General features: G+C 35.5%; 2 protein-coding genes across 4 annotated transcripts; one reads left to right on the top strand and one right to left on the bottom strand.

The window, feature by feature from the left end:
• Window positions 1–1259: 1259 nt before the first annotated feature.
• snf8 (SNF8 subunit of ESCRT-II) lies at window positions 1260–5155 on the top strand. Its single transcript, XM_052102522.1, has 8 exons — window positions 1260–1909; window positions 2018–2068; window positions 2204–2342; window positions 2521–2625; window positions 4240–4312; window positions 4407–4548; window positions 4627–4701; window positions 4788–5155. The coding sequence occupies exons 1-8, from the start codon at window positions 1856–1858 to the stop codon at window positions 4923–4925; spliced, it is 777 nt and encodes a 258-aa protein (XP_051958482.1). The 5' UTR covers window positions 1260–1855; the 3' UTR covers window positions 4926–5155.
• A 1216-nt stretch (window positions 5156–6371) lies between these two features.
• LOC127626609 (calcium-binding and coiled-coil domain-containing protein 2-like) lies at window positions 6372–16147 on the bottom strand. Of its 3 annotated transcripts, XM_052102518.1 has the most exons (15): window positions 15998–16147; window positions 15443–15653; window positions 13648–13750; window positions 12679–12839; window positions 12313–12438; window positions 11995–12108; window positions 10136–10251; window positions 9965–10034; window positions 9516–9668; window positions 9246–9422; window positions 9063–9149; window positions 8729–8906; window positions 8260–8285; window positions 8011–8165; window positions 6372–7735 (listed from the first exon to the last, which is right to left on the bottom strand). In XM_052102518.1, the coding sequence occupies exons 2-15, from the start codon at window positions 15623–15625 to the stop codon at window positions 7732–7734; spliced, it is 1653 nt and encodes a 550-aa protein (XP_051958478.1). In that variant the 5' UTR covers window positions 15626–15653; window positions 15998–16147; the 3' UTR covers window positions 6372–7731. The 3 variants fall into 3 exon arrangements, with proteins under 3 accessions (XP_051958478.1, XP_051958480.1, XP_051958479.1); XM_052102520.1 differs by having other exon boundaries at window positions 6372–8165; window positions 12001–12108; XM_052102519.1 differs by having other exon boundaries at window positions 6372–8165; window positions 15443–15629; window positions 15998–16047.
• Between the last annotated feature and the right edge of the window lie 112 nt (window positions 16148–16259).

The raw sequence follows: 16259 nt of genomic DNA, 5'->3' as shown, positions 1-16259 counted from the left end.
CATAATGTCTGCATGCATTGGAAAGTACAATGATACCTATTTTGTATTGGTCAAGACTGTAATAATGATATTTTTGACACTTTTTTTTCTTGTGGGCCCATTTAAGTTTGTTAAAGGGTTAAGTAAATATAGATGGATTGTACACAATTCAATTAAGTTGACACCAAATGCTAAAGAATTGTGTTGCATTAGCTCATTTTAAATAAGTTAATTGAATAAGCAGTAAAAAATCACATAAAAGGACCATTCCTGGTTAAATACAAGTTAAACTCAATCAACAGCATTTGTGGCATAATATTGATTACCACAAAAACAAATTTTGCCCCTCCTTTTCTTTACAAAAAGCAGAAAGATGTTATAGTGAGGCACTTACAATGGAAGTGCCTCACTATAACTTAGATTTTTACCTTCTTTTTATTTTTAAGAAAAGGATAGGCAAGTCAAAATTTTTTTATGTGGTAATCAACATTATGCCACAAATGCTGTTGATTAAGCTTAACTAGTGTTGAACATGGGATATTCTTTTAAAATCTTTTAAGTAGGAATAATTTGAACATTTCATGGCAATGCGATCATATCAATTTTTGATGACTGTGTAAAATATCACTTGGACTTTGTGCAATATAATCATGTTCTCATCTTAAACATAAATGAATTAAATTGATTTCAAGTGTACTGGTATAGTATTTTCAATTGAGCTGCTCTCATTTTTTTCAGTGTAGCAAATTAAGCTTCAATGTCAGTGTGTAAACATTTCTGTGTGGACTACTTGTATTCATTTGACATTCAGGCTGCAGGAGAGCAAAATACTCAACAGAACAAGTTGTCTCTTATTTATATTTAATTGTATCTATGAAAAGAACAAAAATGAAAATTCTCTCATTGTTTACTAACCTTTATGCCATCCCAGATGTGTGTGACTTTCTTCTGCTGAACACAAACAAATATTTTAGAGGAATTTCTCAGCTCTGCATGTTCATACAATGCAAGTGACTGGGTTTCAAAACTTTGGAGCTTTAAATGCACATAGAGGCAGCATAAAAATAATCAATCTGACTCCAGTGATTAAATCCATGTCTTCAAAACATATATGATAGGTGTGGGTGAGAAACAAATAAATATATAAAAAGACTTTCTTTAAGACTAAAAAATATATATATTTCTCACAAACACCTATCATATCACTTCTTTATATATGGATTTATTTTGAATGGCTGTCTATGGAGAAATATAGTTCTTAATTCTGTTATTTTGTTAATTTATTTTATTTACTTGTAATATTTTGTATTAATATTGTTTTTTTTTTTTTGTTTGTTTTTTTGTTTGTTTTTTACTGCTTTTATTGCAATTATTTTTATTGTCATTCTGTATTTGATTATTGTGTGATTTTGACTCCAAATTAAAAAAAAATAAACATGCTTTTTGCCATCGGGTGCTGTAGTTCCAGCATCTACCAGCAGGGACGCCTTGGAACTATCCCTTTAACTTGGCAATGACTAGTTGTTGGAGGGTCTCCAGTCCGATAGGTGGCGGTATGAAACATATTCACCAAATCAGCGATGAGATCATACTCATTCGCAGAAGAAATCAAACACTTCTGTGTGGTTGTTTCTTTCTGGACTGTTAAAAACATTTTTGATAAAGAGAGCTGTTGAAACAGAATAACCGTATACATTAGTTTTATTGCAGTAGATCTAGTTATTGGTTGTGTCTCGACATGTATCAATGTAGTTCGTGAGCTGTTCAGGTGACTAGGAAGTCAACTGCTACAGTTGTCATAGAAGGTAAATAATACAATTACCATTGGTTAAAAAAGTGTTTTAGACATTTTTGAGACGGTCCTTATTTAGCCACCATGCACAGAAGAGGAGTCGGAGCTGGAGCGATCGCCAAAAAGAAACTCGCAGAGGTATGATCACACCACCACCCTTATGCGAGGAGGTGAATTAACTAGGAAATTATTTAGCATTTTCATTTGACTCATTTGTTTTTTGTTTTGTTTCGTTTTTTGTCACAGGCTAAGTATAAAGAGAGAGGTACTGTCCTTGCTGAGGATCAGATTGTACAGGTGTGTATAACCTGATTTTGTGCCTTAGTTCCTAAACATATGCAAGACATGGATTATTCTTGATTGTTAGCAAACTTCAGAGGTGCTCATAAATATTGACCCATTATAAGCAGATCATATGTGTTGTCTTTGTAGATGTCAAAACAGTTGGAAACCTTTAAGACCCATTTGGAGCAGTTTGCCAGTAAGCATAAACAAGAAATCCGTAAGAGCTCTCAGTTTAGAGTGCAGTTTCAAGAGATGTGTGCCACCATTGGAGTTGACCCACTGGCATGTAAGTATTTATAATAAGATGTTTCACTTTAAGCCTAGATGTAAGTACATATATCATCGTATGATTTATATTAAGGTGTACAGTAAGCGCATATCAAAATGTTGTGGACAAGTAAAAGTGCATGATTGCTTAATATGATCATATGTCTAATTCTCACACATTTTTTGTATGTGTGCAGCTGGAAAAGGATTTTGGTCTGAGATGCTTGGTGTTGGAGATTTCTACTATGAGCTTGGCGTGCAGATTATTGAAGTCTGTTTAGCTCTAAAACACAGAAATGGTGGTAAGTTTGTAGTTTTAAAGGAATTTTCTGGGTTCAATACAAGTTAAGCTCGACAGCATTTGTGGCATAATGTTTACTATCACAAAAAATTATTTTGATTTGCCCCTCCTTTTCTCCTTTTAGTGTGTAAAGAGTTTTCTGTGTAAAGTTATAGCCCATTTTACAACTTAATTGCCACAACTTTATAGCTCAGATAACACATGAGTTTTAACAGAAGAATTAATGCAAGTGCTTTTATAATATTATAAGCTTTACATTTCTGCCTTTAGACCCTCCAAATATTGGCCCCATTCACTTCCATTGTAAGTGCCTGACTGTAACTTTGATTTATTTTTTTTTAAAGGAGGGACAAGTCCAATTTAGTTTTTTCAAAATAATCAATATTATGCCGCAAATGCTGTTGATTGAGCTTAACTTGTATTGAACCTGGAATATTCCTTTAAACTGGTATTTCAGATCTAATTTAGCATATTATCATATAAATGGGGGTATTTAGACCTTATTTTGCTCTAAATTACTAAATACACCATTCATTTCTATATAAAACTAGCACGTTTTATCTTTACTTCATAAAAAAAAAAAACTTAATTTCAAGCGTCAAAACATCACTTTGTCCTGTATTTGGGGTCTATGATGACATCTGCTGAAATAAAAAAATTATAATTACATGAAATAACAACTGTGGCCAGCAGATGATTTCAGTGCCCCATGCAATGGTTGATCTCTATATTTATGTACTAACAAACTTAATTTCTAGATATTATCTCAAGTTATGTATTGGATATATATTTAGACATTATAAAAACTATTATTTGTCAAATTGTAGTATTTTTTCTAAACCACTTGTATTGAAGTGTCAGATTTTGCAATGATGCTCCAATACGCTGTCAAACCTGATTGATAACACAGAAAATTACAGTTATTTTGTTATCTGTCATTTATTTCAAACATTAAACAACATTTCTAGCATCAACTTTCACACAGGGGTCAGACTCAAACTTCGACCTTTCTGGTATGTTTGGTATACTGTATATAGAGACAGGTGTGTCTACACGTGGGCAAAAAAAAAAAACTCTTAAATGGGTCAGATGATGTTGATCGTCAAATCTAGTGATGTGCACATTTGTGTGATGGTTAGAGTTAGGTAATATATTGTTTATCAATGTTTGAAATCAATGAGAAAATACTAATATAGTGAAACAAACCTGCATTGTGGATGTTTTATAGTCTCACCCCTTGAAAAATTTGTGGTTGAAAGATTACCCAGAACATAAGTGTTTTTTGTTTTTTTTACAATCCCTTAGAATCAAGTCCAGATTTTGTGTGTTTTCAGGTAGTTAGTGGAGGAAGTCACCAAGTTTTGTACAACTTAGATAAAGGATACAATTTTTTATGAAAGAAAATCTAAACAGTCCAAAAAGACCAAACAGCGCACAAGGGTTAAAGTCTTTTTAAAAATCCCTTTAACCTGAACATGTTATACGTCAGCACAACAAACAAATGTCACACTTTTTTCTGTACCATATCTTAATATCTCCAAAAATGTAAACATATTTAAATGTAAATATTAACCAAAAGCGCTGTTCTTGATTTCAAATTCCTTTATTTTTACAGGCTTAATCACACTAGATGAACTTCATCACCGTGTTTTAAAAGGAAGGGGGAAGTTTGCACAAGATGTGAGCCAGTGAGTGTCTTTGATATTCTAGTCTTGTGCATTCTGCTCTTTAGCAGTTCTTTACAAACGTATTCCATCACCACCTATATTTGTTATGACTCAGAGATGACCTGGTACGGGCCATAAAGAAGCTCAAGGCAATGGGAAATGGCTTTGGGATGATTCCAGTTGGAGGCTCTTATCTAGTCCAGTCAGTACCAGCAGAGCTGAACATGGATCACACCGTTGTCCTTCAGCTAGCAGAGGTAATTGATATGTAAAAAAATCTTAATACCTTTTTTAAGTTTTATGATATCATATCTGATTATGTCCAATTATTACAGAAAAATGGCTATGTAACAGTGAGTGAGATTAGAGACAGCCTCAAGTGGGAAAGAGAACGGGCCTGTCATGTGCTTGTAAGTTTGCAGGGAAACAATAAAACTCCATAGGAACAATTCTAAGTGTAATCTCTTATAATAATATCTTTGCACTGTTTTTTCAGGATCACCTGCTGAAAGAGGGCTTAGCATGGCTGGACTCCCAAGCTGTGGGGGAGCCACAATACTGGCTGCCTGCTCTGTTCGCTGAGCTCATATCTCAAGACGTAATGCCTGAAGAGGCCAGCCAGATGATAACTTGAGAATAAGATGTTATTTTGTAAACACAGGGTCATGGTGAAGGGAAAGTACAGAATTAGGGTCAAAGAATGTAAGTAAATATTCTGAATCCACATTCTGTGAGCTAGGCTTGCTTAAGTGCTGAAAATGAGGAATAAAAGCATCTACTTAGTCAAATTTCTCACAACACTGTCTCTATGTTTTTGATGTTCATTATTAATACATAATTAACCATTGGAATAAAAATACACTGTGTACACATTATTACAATGTAGTTTTGTTTATTTTAACGTACATCTGTATTACATCTTATATTTCTTTATTTTTGTTTTATTTTAAATGGATATAAGAAAAACTCCTCGGCTCGAATCGAAGGGCCCATCTATCCATAAATAAATGTACATAAAATAGTGACAAGTTTAAGCTCTTTTATTATGTAAGAAGGCTTAAGAACAGTCAATTAAACAGTTTAGCAGACATTATAAAAACCACATGCCCCAAACTGACCAATCAGAATCATGTACTCCAGAAAGCGTCCTATAATTAAGAAATATCCCATTATCAAGAGTGCTGTTGCATCAAATATGTATGGCGACCTAGAGGTTCACAACAAAACCAAAGTAGCAAAGAAAGAAAAAAAATGAAAACACAACAGAAATTAGCCATAACACAACAACATTAAGCAACACCACAACAAAATGATCAGAGAATATTTTTACAAAATGCTAGACTTATTTGCTTTGGCTTAATTTCATTTCGCTTTTATTTCAGTTTTTATTTGCTTTGCTAATTTTATTTACGAGGAAACCGTAAATATCAGTACAACAGCATGACTTGAGTGTGATATTGCTTTTATACAATGTTATGTAAACAAGAAGTTAAATATTGAGTAACATTAGTTTCAGATAAAATTTCACCAGTTTACATAGTTTTTTTCTCTGCCAATGAAAATTGTTCCATAAGACGACAAAGCATCGATCTTTACGTGTCACCGAGTAAAACAGACAGCTGTCTGGAATGAGGCGAACACAGACGAGTAGTAGTAGTAGTATGTTTTATTTAATGCCATGTCAGCGATCAAAGCTATTTTCATGGCAAGAATTCAATTACAAAAAACAAATATTATATAAATACAATAAAAACAAAACAAATATAAATAGCAAGTCATATTATACAATATTTTTTTTAAGATTAATATATGATAAGAAATCCAAAACCTTTTCAGGCACAATCTCATTAAATAAGTCCTTTAACGAGGTAACTTCATAAAAGAGCATTCTACTTGTGTTAAGACCAGGACAATCTAGTAAAATATGTTTGACAGATAAGGGAATATTACAAAACATACATAGGGTTGGGTCTTCACCTTTAAGCAAAAAGGCATGGGTCAGATTTAGCGTGACCTATACGACATCTGGTGTAGACCACTTGATCAAATCTTGTTTTAAAATTAATAAAAAGTCTGTTTGAAATTTCGGATGAATTACATATAACTTGTTGTTCTTGCACATATTCCACTCTTCTTGCCACTTATTTAAAATATATCGGTTAATAATCGGTCTGATATCTGAGGGAGGGATTTGACATTCATTAACTTCCTGATTAAGAGCTTCCTTAGCAGCTGCATCAGCTTGTTCATTTCCTGAAAGGCCAACATGTCCTGGAACCCAGCAAAAATAATGCTGAAGAACTGATTTAGTAGATAATCCACTTTGGTTAAGATGCAGTCCACTAAAGGATGGTCAATTTTTAAAGTGTCCATTGCTTGAAGGCAGGATTTAGAGTCAGTAAAAATTATAAAAATTTTTTGCAGAGAATTTTCAATGTGCTCCAAAGCTAAAAGTAAAGCACGAGCCTCAGCAGAGAAAATTGAGCACTGTTTTGGAATAAAAGAACCATGTAATCTGCTCCCCATTTTGTTTTTGCCAGTACTTTCATTATATTCATGGCTTTAAGACACCTGTTTTTAAGTGCTTTCAAATGAGGAATGAAAGTCATTTTGTTGTCAAGAAGGAGTCCTAAGAACTTAATTTCTTTAACAACATTAATCGGTTCTCTATTAATGAAGAGTTCAGGGTCAAGATGAAGGGATCGCTGGATACAGAAGAGGGTACAGACTGTTTTTGATTTAGAGAATTTGAATCCATTTTCAACTGACCACTGATATATTTTGTGAATGCATAACTGCAGTTGTCTTTCAATTGTACTCATGTTCTTCCCTCTATAGCAGATGCAGAGATCGTCCACATATAAGCTGCAGAATATATTAGATCCAATGATACTCTCAATGCTGTTTATTTTAATACTGAAGAGAGTGACAGAAAGAATGCTTCCCTGAGGAACTCCAATTTCTTGTTTGTGAATATCCGACAAGGTGTTTCCTACTTGGACTTTGAAATATCTGCTGGTCAAAAAATTGGAAATAAAGATGGGTAATTGTCCTCTAAAACCCATGTGGTAAAGATCTTTCAAAATCCCATATCTCCATGTTGTATCATATGCTTTTTCCAAGTCAAAAAGACGGCAACAACATGTTCTTTTCTAATGAAACCATCTCTAATATAAGTTTCCAGTCGGATTAATTGATCCAAGGTGCACTTTCCACGTCTAAAGCCACATTGATAGTCACTTATTTGTTTCTTCGACTCCAGAGTCCAAACAAGCCGATTATTTACCATTCTCTCCATCGTTTTACAGAGGCAACTGGTAAGAGCGATTGGTCGGTAGTTATTTGGATCTGAATGGTCTTTTCCTGGTTTAGGTATAGGAATTACGGTTGCTTCTTTCCAGGAGGGTGGTATTTGTCCAGAAGACCAGACAGAGTTAAAATTATCTAAAAGAAGAGATAATATGCTTTGGGGTAAGCACAGACGAGTAAGATGATACAAAAAGTGAAACGTCCCAATGCTGTTATTTGAAATAACAAGCACCTTTGGATTGCTGCTTGTATAATTAAATAAGATGACTAAAACTAGCTCTTGTATAATGGGTAATGATAAAAGACAAGCATATATCTAGAAAATCCTGGACAATTCAGTAATTTGACCAGTGCCACCACTATACTTTCCTAAAGACAGTATTTCAGATTCAGAAAAATGACTTGACTACTCATGACTGTAGACATGGTCTTCAAACTCTTGCTGTTCCCAATCATCACAGATAAGAGTGCAGAATGGACACATTTTGTGAGACTCCTCGTGCTGTGCCAGTTCTTCCTCGCTGATACCAGGAAAGCTCTCCTGACAATGTTGGCACACCCTCAGCTACACATAGTGAAATGCATACAATTTAACCATTTTGATCTCTTTGTTGACAATCAATCTTTGAACATTGTTGACTTCACATTATAGTCATTACCTTGTTTTCAGTTCCAGCTCGATCTCCTGTAATGTAGAAATAACAAAAAGCATGAGGTTAATACATTCCTTAAAGTATATTTGAGATGTATGATAACAATTTGGTGAAATTCTGAGAGATTGTGTCACTAATGCCAGAGACTATCCTCATTTACTTCACAATAAGGTTCCATTCGTAAACATTAGTTCATGAATTAGGTATCATGAACAAACAATGAACAATATATTTCTTTACAGCATTTATTAATCTTTACTCATGTTAGTTAATAAAAATACAACTTCATTGTTAGTTTATAGTGCACTGACTAATGTTAACATTTAAAACTTAAGATTTTACAAATGTATATGTTGAAATTAACTAAGATTAATAAATGCAGTAAAAGTGTTGTTCATTGTTAGTTCATGCTAACTAATGTTAACAAATGGAACCTTATTGTAAAGTGTTACCACTAAATGTATTTTTATTATACCAATCAAGTCATTAGTGCTCTCAAAGTAGTGAGAGTCAGGTGGGTAAGTTTGTTCCTGGGCGTTGGCCGATGCAGGTGGGCTTTGAGGGTTCGGTATTTGCTCGGACATGCCAGAAACAGAAGCAACTTTGTAGTCAAACAATGCCTTCCGTAGTTTATCTTGTTCTGCTTGCAGTTCCTGGGATAAATGATCAAATCAACATTGAATAAAAATATTTCAAAGGTGGGCATGATTCAGTGAACTCACTCCACAAACATTTTTGGCACCAATTTACTGACAGAGAATTGAAAGAATCAGGAGATGTTAAATCTGTGGCACTACAAAACAGATCACCTCATTCTTTTCTATGAGCTTCTCTCTGTCTAATCTTGATGTCTCAGCCATTTCATGCATTTTGTCCTGTGCCTGATGAAGCTGTGCCTGTAATGACAGAAATGTAGCAACAAGAATAAGGATTGACATATTATATACTCTGGTTTCACTTTTTGAGAACAGGTGAAGTACTGGAAAAAAGACCTGGATTTTCTCTGCTTCAGCTACATTCACAACCATCTCCGCCAGCTTATTATTTGCTTCCTTCAATTCCTGCTCAGCCTCTTCTGCACGTTTGTTGGCTTCTTTGCAATTCTGCATCTCTCGACATAGTAGCCCTCTGGTTTCTGTCAACTGAGTGAGCATGGCCTGAATCTGTACCTGAGAGTAACAGAGATTACAATCCAAAACATTTGTATACTTGTGCAACTTTGACAACACAGCAATTACTGAAAATGCTTTTGATTTCCTCACTTTTTTATCGTTTTCTTCTCCCCCTTGCTCTGATATGGACACTTGTAATGCTTTGTTTTCATCATTCAGATTTTCTAGGGTCTTTTTCACTCTGAGCTCCTGGATTTCTGCATGCAATTTTTCATTGTGTTTCCTGCTGCTTTGCACATCCACCTAGTAAAATAAGGGTCATATTTACATTTATTCATTTGTCACATGCTTTTATCCAACATCGCATTCAAGGTATATATTTGATCAGGTTACATATTCCCTGAGAATCAAAGCCATGACTTTGGTGTTGTCAGCACCACACTCTACCCACTGAGCTACACGAACAATGTACAAAACATTTTAAAACGCTGCATGTTTTTCCCAATAAATAAATGCAATTTTGCATGTGTATGGGGCATTTTTAAGATACTATTTATTAACTGTCATGCACCAAAAAGTAAGAACATTTAGATGCTAACCTGTAGCAACTCAACATGATCCTGAAATTTGTTGCAATTTTGCTCTGTCTCTTTCAGCACGGTATATAGCCTGGGAAAAAAGAAACCGATGAACACCCCCACATAATCTTTGAGCACATAATCTACATGTATATGTTGGCACAGAGAGGTACAAGATGAGGAGAAACTCACTTAAGGGCTTCTGCTTCCTGAAGTTCAAACTTTTGCAGTAACTCAGCCTTTTCCTGCTTCAGCATATTGATCTTTTGAACAGCTTTTTCATACTTTTCTTGAAAAAGGGTCAGTGACTATATAAAAAGCATTGGGATAGATGGTTTCCATTAAAGGGATAGTTTACCCAAAAATGAAAATTAATCTAATCATTCACGCATGCCATCCCAGATGTTTATGACTTCTTTGTTCTGCTAAATACAAACAAAGGTTTGTGGTTTTTTTATATTTTAAAGCTGATCTCTGTAGGTCCATATAGTGCAAGTGAATTTCAAAGGTCCAAAAAGACAGCATTAAAGCAATCCATAAAGCGGGTTACACACTGAACAGGTCAGATCTAAACAATAGTTTTCTATGAATGTAGCACAACGCCACCGCTCTATGTCCACCTACAACTCCGGTGTCTGCTCAAATTTCTGCTGTGCTGCAGAGCGCCACTTGCATATTTTCCATAAAATTTGACTCAAATAATTATCAATGGACATAAATTATTTACTCTAACCTTGTTCATTCTCGAAGAAGGGAAACACCTTAGTAACGTTTTGTGTGTTTGGTACCTGTGTCGTCTCCTATCCATATCTTAAGAAGTGATATGATAGGTGTGGGTGAAGAAACAGATCAATATTTTAGTCCTTTTACTTTACATCTCCACTTTCACTATCACAATCTTCTACTTTTGATTTTGGTCATTCGTATTCTTTGTGCGTATCACCACTTACTGGGTAGAGAGGAGCATTTATAGTAAAAAAGACTTAAATACTGATCTGTTTCTCACCCACACATATTACATCGCTTCTGAAGTTATAGACCCTGTTTACACCTGGTATTAAGATGCATCTCAGGTGATCTGGTCACATGTGAGACACATCGCCGTTTACACCTGGTCACTTAAATGCATCTCCTGTGACCACTTGTGTTCAGATTTGGAGGGGAAAGACTCTGTTTAATGATGACATACTACATCACAATGTCAGTGTATTACTGTATACAGTGCACGCCACGCTGTTACTCCCAGATGCGAATGAAATTTAATCCAAGCACAAACACAAGTCAAGCAGAATTAGTTTAGTTTAGAATTTTAGTTTATTACCTGTATTAAATGAGCTTCAGGTGTTCATACTTGTCATCTTTGTTGATATCATGCACACTAAACAAAACCTGTGAAGCTCTTGTCATTTGTTTATGTATCCACTTTTTAGAATTTTCAGATCAGATGCTTATTTTCTTTTAAAGACACTCATAAATGGCTAATTTTAAACTCTTGTTTTAGCGCAGTGGTTGATTGACAGGTGAGGGTCTGTTTGAGAGCAGATGTTTCTCTGCTGCCGGGACACATACAGGATGGATTAGTGTTTACACCTGAAATGTGATGTGGACACATGCATATTTGACCACATTCTTATGTGATTTTTGTGATCCGATCACAAAACGTTTTAGACCTAGGGCTGAGCATATGTGATCGGCTCACCTGAAACAAATCTTAATACCAGGTGGAAATGGGGTCATAGATTTAACCACTGGAGTCATATGGATTAATTTTATGCTGCCTTTAATTTTCTTTTTGGACCTTTGTTCACTTGCATTGCATGGACAAAGCTAAGATATTCTTCTAAAAATCTTCATTTGTGTTCAGCAGAAGAAAGTAAGTCATACACATCTGGGATGGCATGAGGGTGAGTAAATGATGAGAATTTTAATTTTTGGACGAACTATCCCTTTAAAGTCATATACATATATTGTACAATTCTTAATTCGACAGATAAAATAATTGAAAAAGTATTTAGATGTCAAATTTTCCACTATTCAAAGCAATTTCTTACTGGTACATTTGACAAAGGCTGCTCTTTGTTGACCGCTTCGGTGGCATTATAATTCTGTACACCTTGCAGTGGTGTATCCAGTTTATCTTTTGGCTTCAAATCATCCAGGCAGTTCTGCAATTTATAGAACAGCACAAAGGCACATGATGCCAGAATCACTGTATATTCACCACTAAAGAGTTACACTGAAAGGAATTTGCCTTGACAGTCATCACAGTATAGCAAAACAATGGCAGGTGGACCAACTAGTAGTACAACATTTCTCAGACAGACACATATAAAAATTGTTTGTGTATAAAGAGAGAGATGCTAACTAACCTTGAGACAGCAGATCTCATGCAGTCTTTCATGCAGCTCATTTCTTAGGATCTCATTTGTTTCTTTTAAGGAATAGATCTCTTTCACAAAGTCCTCCTTTTCCTTTTCCATATTTTCTGCCTGCTCCTACACACAAGAATATTCATTATAATGTTTAGTGGTTTGTATTAGTTTCTACTTTACAGACATTAATATACAGATTGACTTTCAACATCTGAAATGACAGTTTCTTCGTGATAAACAAAGCAACAACAAAATACATTTACTGATAAACAAGTTGTTTTTGATTGTGCACCAAGAACAACACCTTAGCTGAAAGTAGATCTAAAAAAAGAGAAACAGTGCAGAATAATGTCCAAATTGTACCTGTGTTGTTATAACTAAAATATCCTTCTCCAAACTGCAGTCAAGACTGGTTTCTGCTGGGTTTTGAAAGCAGAATGGGGTGCTGGCTCCTTTGACACAACCGCTGCTATCCACATAGCAGAACTGGTAAAACTCCCAATTATCCTTGGGTAGGTAACTCTCTGAGACAAAAGTCATACTGTGTATTTAGTAGGGGTAAAAGTATTTTGTCACCTGATTGTTTCCTCTGTCACTCAAGGGCATGGGAAATATTGAAATGTTTTTATTTGAAAAAAAACTGCCCTTCTTTGCCCAGGACCTCCTTTGCCCACTGGATCCACATGCATTTTTAATTGCCAAGAAAGAGCTCATCTTGGCAGCAAACCAAATTCTTGTTGAGACACTTGAGGTCTCATGATATAGGATTCATGAGTAACATGATAAGTAGAAGTGGACCACCAAGTTAGTGGTTCTGCCTACACGAAATAACAGCAAACATCACATGCATGCTGTTTGATGCAATCGCATTAACCACCATAAACATTGAGGGGGACACACATATAGTATATTCAGTTAACACACACGTTAATACCAGGGAATAAACAGGGCACATGCACAGTGGAAATGTGAGGTACAAAGAGTCCAAACTGATGCACTAGATTAAAATGTTTTTCTTGTTCCTATTTATCTGTCAAAATGACAGACAGAATTTTTTATTATTCATCAATGTTTCAAAGATCTATCAAATAATTGATTGTTAAGTGATTGTTTGTGCCCCACACAAAATAATGACCCTGAGATGCCACGGACAGTTTTTCAAATATATTAGTGTCTCACAATTAGTAAAGCTGTCTAAAAACACTATTATGACACCCCCAATTCAGGTTGCAAACTACTAAAGAGCTAAATCGTGTAGTTGTATCAGGTGTGCAAGATACAGTAAATGAGACATTCACAATGTGCAGTTTTGTGGGGGTCAGTGGTTCCTACCTCTGAAAACCACTTGTTGCAAGACTGGCTCAAGTCCGACATGGTCCAGGCATGGTTCCACCCATACATAGTTAAAATACATCCGTGTTGAAGTCCAGCCAACCTGAGTACGCCCCATTTCACATAAGATTTATGTAGAAGAGAAAGTGACATGGTCAGACTTTATTCAACATTTAAAGGTTTAGTTCACCCATAAATACAAATTCTCTCATAATTTACTCGCCATCATGCCATCCCAAATGTGTATAAATGTTTTTTTTCAGCAGAACACAAATTAAGATTTTTAGAAGAATATTTCAGCTCTGTAGGTCCATACAATGCAAGTGAATGGTGGCCAATAAGTTCATCTTTTTTTCTAACTCCCCAATGCTCTCCATGTCCTCATGGTGGCATAGTGTCTTGCCTCAATCCAGGTGGCGGAGGCCAAATCTTAGATGCCTTTGCGTCTGAGACGTCAATCCGGGCATCTTATTACGTGGCTTGTTGAGCGCGTTACCGTGGAGATGAAGCGTGTGTGGAGGCTCATGCTGTTCTCCGCGGCATCCACACACAACTCACCACACAACTCACAGAGAGCGAGAACCACACATTATAGTGACCACGAGGAGGTTACCCCATGTGACTCTACCCACCCTAGCAACAGGGCCAATTTGGTTGCTTAGGAGACCTGGCTGGAGTCACTCAGTATGCCCTGGTTTTGAATTCGTGACTCCAGGGTTGGTAGTCAGCGTCAATACTCGCTGAGCTACCCAGGCCCCCCAAAACATTTAATCTTAAAAAAAAAATCACATAAAGGCAGAAAAAAAGTTATCCTCATGACTCCAATGGTTTAATATATGCCTTTTGAAGCGAAGACGAAAGGTCTGGAATGAGAAACAGCTAAATATTTAAGTCCTTTTTACTATAAATCTCCACCTTTGACCAGCTCCAACCAGTAGGTAGCGATATGCATGAAAAATGCAAATCACCAAAAAACAATAGAAGAATGTGAAAGTGGAGATTTATGGTAAAAAAAGGACTTAAATATTGATCTGTTTCTAACCCACACCTATCATATTGCTTCTGAAGATATGGATTTAACCACTGGAGTTGTATGGATGACTTTTTTTGCTGATTTATGTGATTTTTGGACATTCAAAGTTCCGGCCAGCATTTACTTGCATCATATGGAGTTACAGAGCTGAAATATTCTTCTTATAATCTTCATTCAGCAGAAGAAAAAAGTCATGCACATCTGGGGTGGCATGACGGTGATTAAATTATGAGAACATTTTCATTTTGGGGTGAACTATCCCTTTAAAACAATACAAAATATAACTTTACAGGGCTCCAGACTGTGACTAAAATGGTCGAAAATTACACAAGGTGCAAACATTCATTAATGCTCAAGACGACAACACATGGTTATTTTTAACCCAGCATTTTTTAGAGTGCACTACTATATGAATACTATACTTTATGTAAATATCTGTAATGTAGTTTCTGAAGAGCAGTACTAAATAAAAAAAACAATCTGTTATCTCTTATATTTGTATAATTTATGAAAGGGGTGTGAACAATTATGAGACAAAAGGAAATGCAAATGTATCTTCTCAGCTATAAATACTGTTTATTAAACCTTCAATCAATGAGTTATCAGCTGCCAATGTATCCCAAGTCATTTTATTTTAGTCTGGAGCGCTGATCAGTCGATGTCAAATGCAAGAGATGTCAGACACATAATATACTATAATAATTAGCAACAAAAGAAAATCTGATTTATGATCACTGAACTCTTGATGAGTTGGTTACTCACTTTGAAGATGCCGATCCAGTCTCTCGGGTTCGGCTGCAGGCCACCGGTGAGGGTATATCGGCACGTCACTGCGGTGTTTGGAGGATATGATAGAGGGACGTCGTTGAAAACTACCTGCGAGAATGATGATGTCTCCATCACAGCAGGGATGTGTGAAATCTCTTCTTCCGTTCTGTCATTCATCCCGCTGATTTATAAGCAACACAGTCAACTATAATTCAGAAAATACCATTTACTTTCCTGGATAATGACATCAACTGACTTAATGACTTTCACTTTCATTTATCTGAGAGCGTATCTATCGCATTCACAATATCGGTATAACATACTGATCTTTTAACTCGGTATGTGGATAAATCAGTGTAAATGAATATATTTAAATATATGCACACGTAAAGAGTTTAATCATGTAACCATTTCTTTTCAGAAAATAAAAACTAACTTTTTACGGTTAATGTCAGCATAAACAACTGCGTAAACACAAAACTTTGACGTGTTTGCTCATATACTTTGCTACTATTACACAATAAACAACTTCCATAAATAAAATGTTACCTGAAACTTCCTTCTGTCGCAACCCATACCGTGTTGAACGGGCACTCGGATACACACCGCTGTTGTTATAGATATGAGCGGAACACAAACAGGATATGTAGTTCTCCAAGTGCGAGCCAAAGGTCATCAACCAGTATTGACTTCAGTCAACTGGATTTCCCCGTGGATTATGTCATCAACCGAACACATTTAAAACCACACAACAATAATGAAAAAATAAAGAGAAACAATACAAGAAATAAGACAAAAAACAATCTTGTAA

The sequence above is a fragment of the Xyrauchen texanus genome, chromosome 33 (assembly GCF_025860055.1).
Source record: "Xyrauchen texanus isolate HMW12.3.18 chromosome 33, RBS_HiC_50CHRs, whole genome shotgun sequence".
In the NCBI taxonomy this organism is placed as follows: Eukaryota; Metazoa; Chordata; class Actinopteri; order Cypriniformes; family Catostomidae; genus Xyrauchen; species Xyrauchen texanus.
Note: the sequence above shows the minus strand (reverse complement) of the source record. Positions and strands in the feature narration are given on the sequence as shown.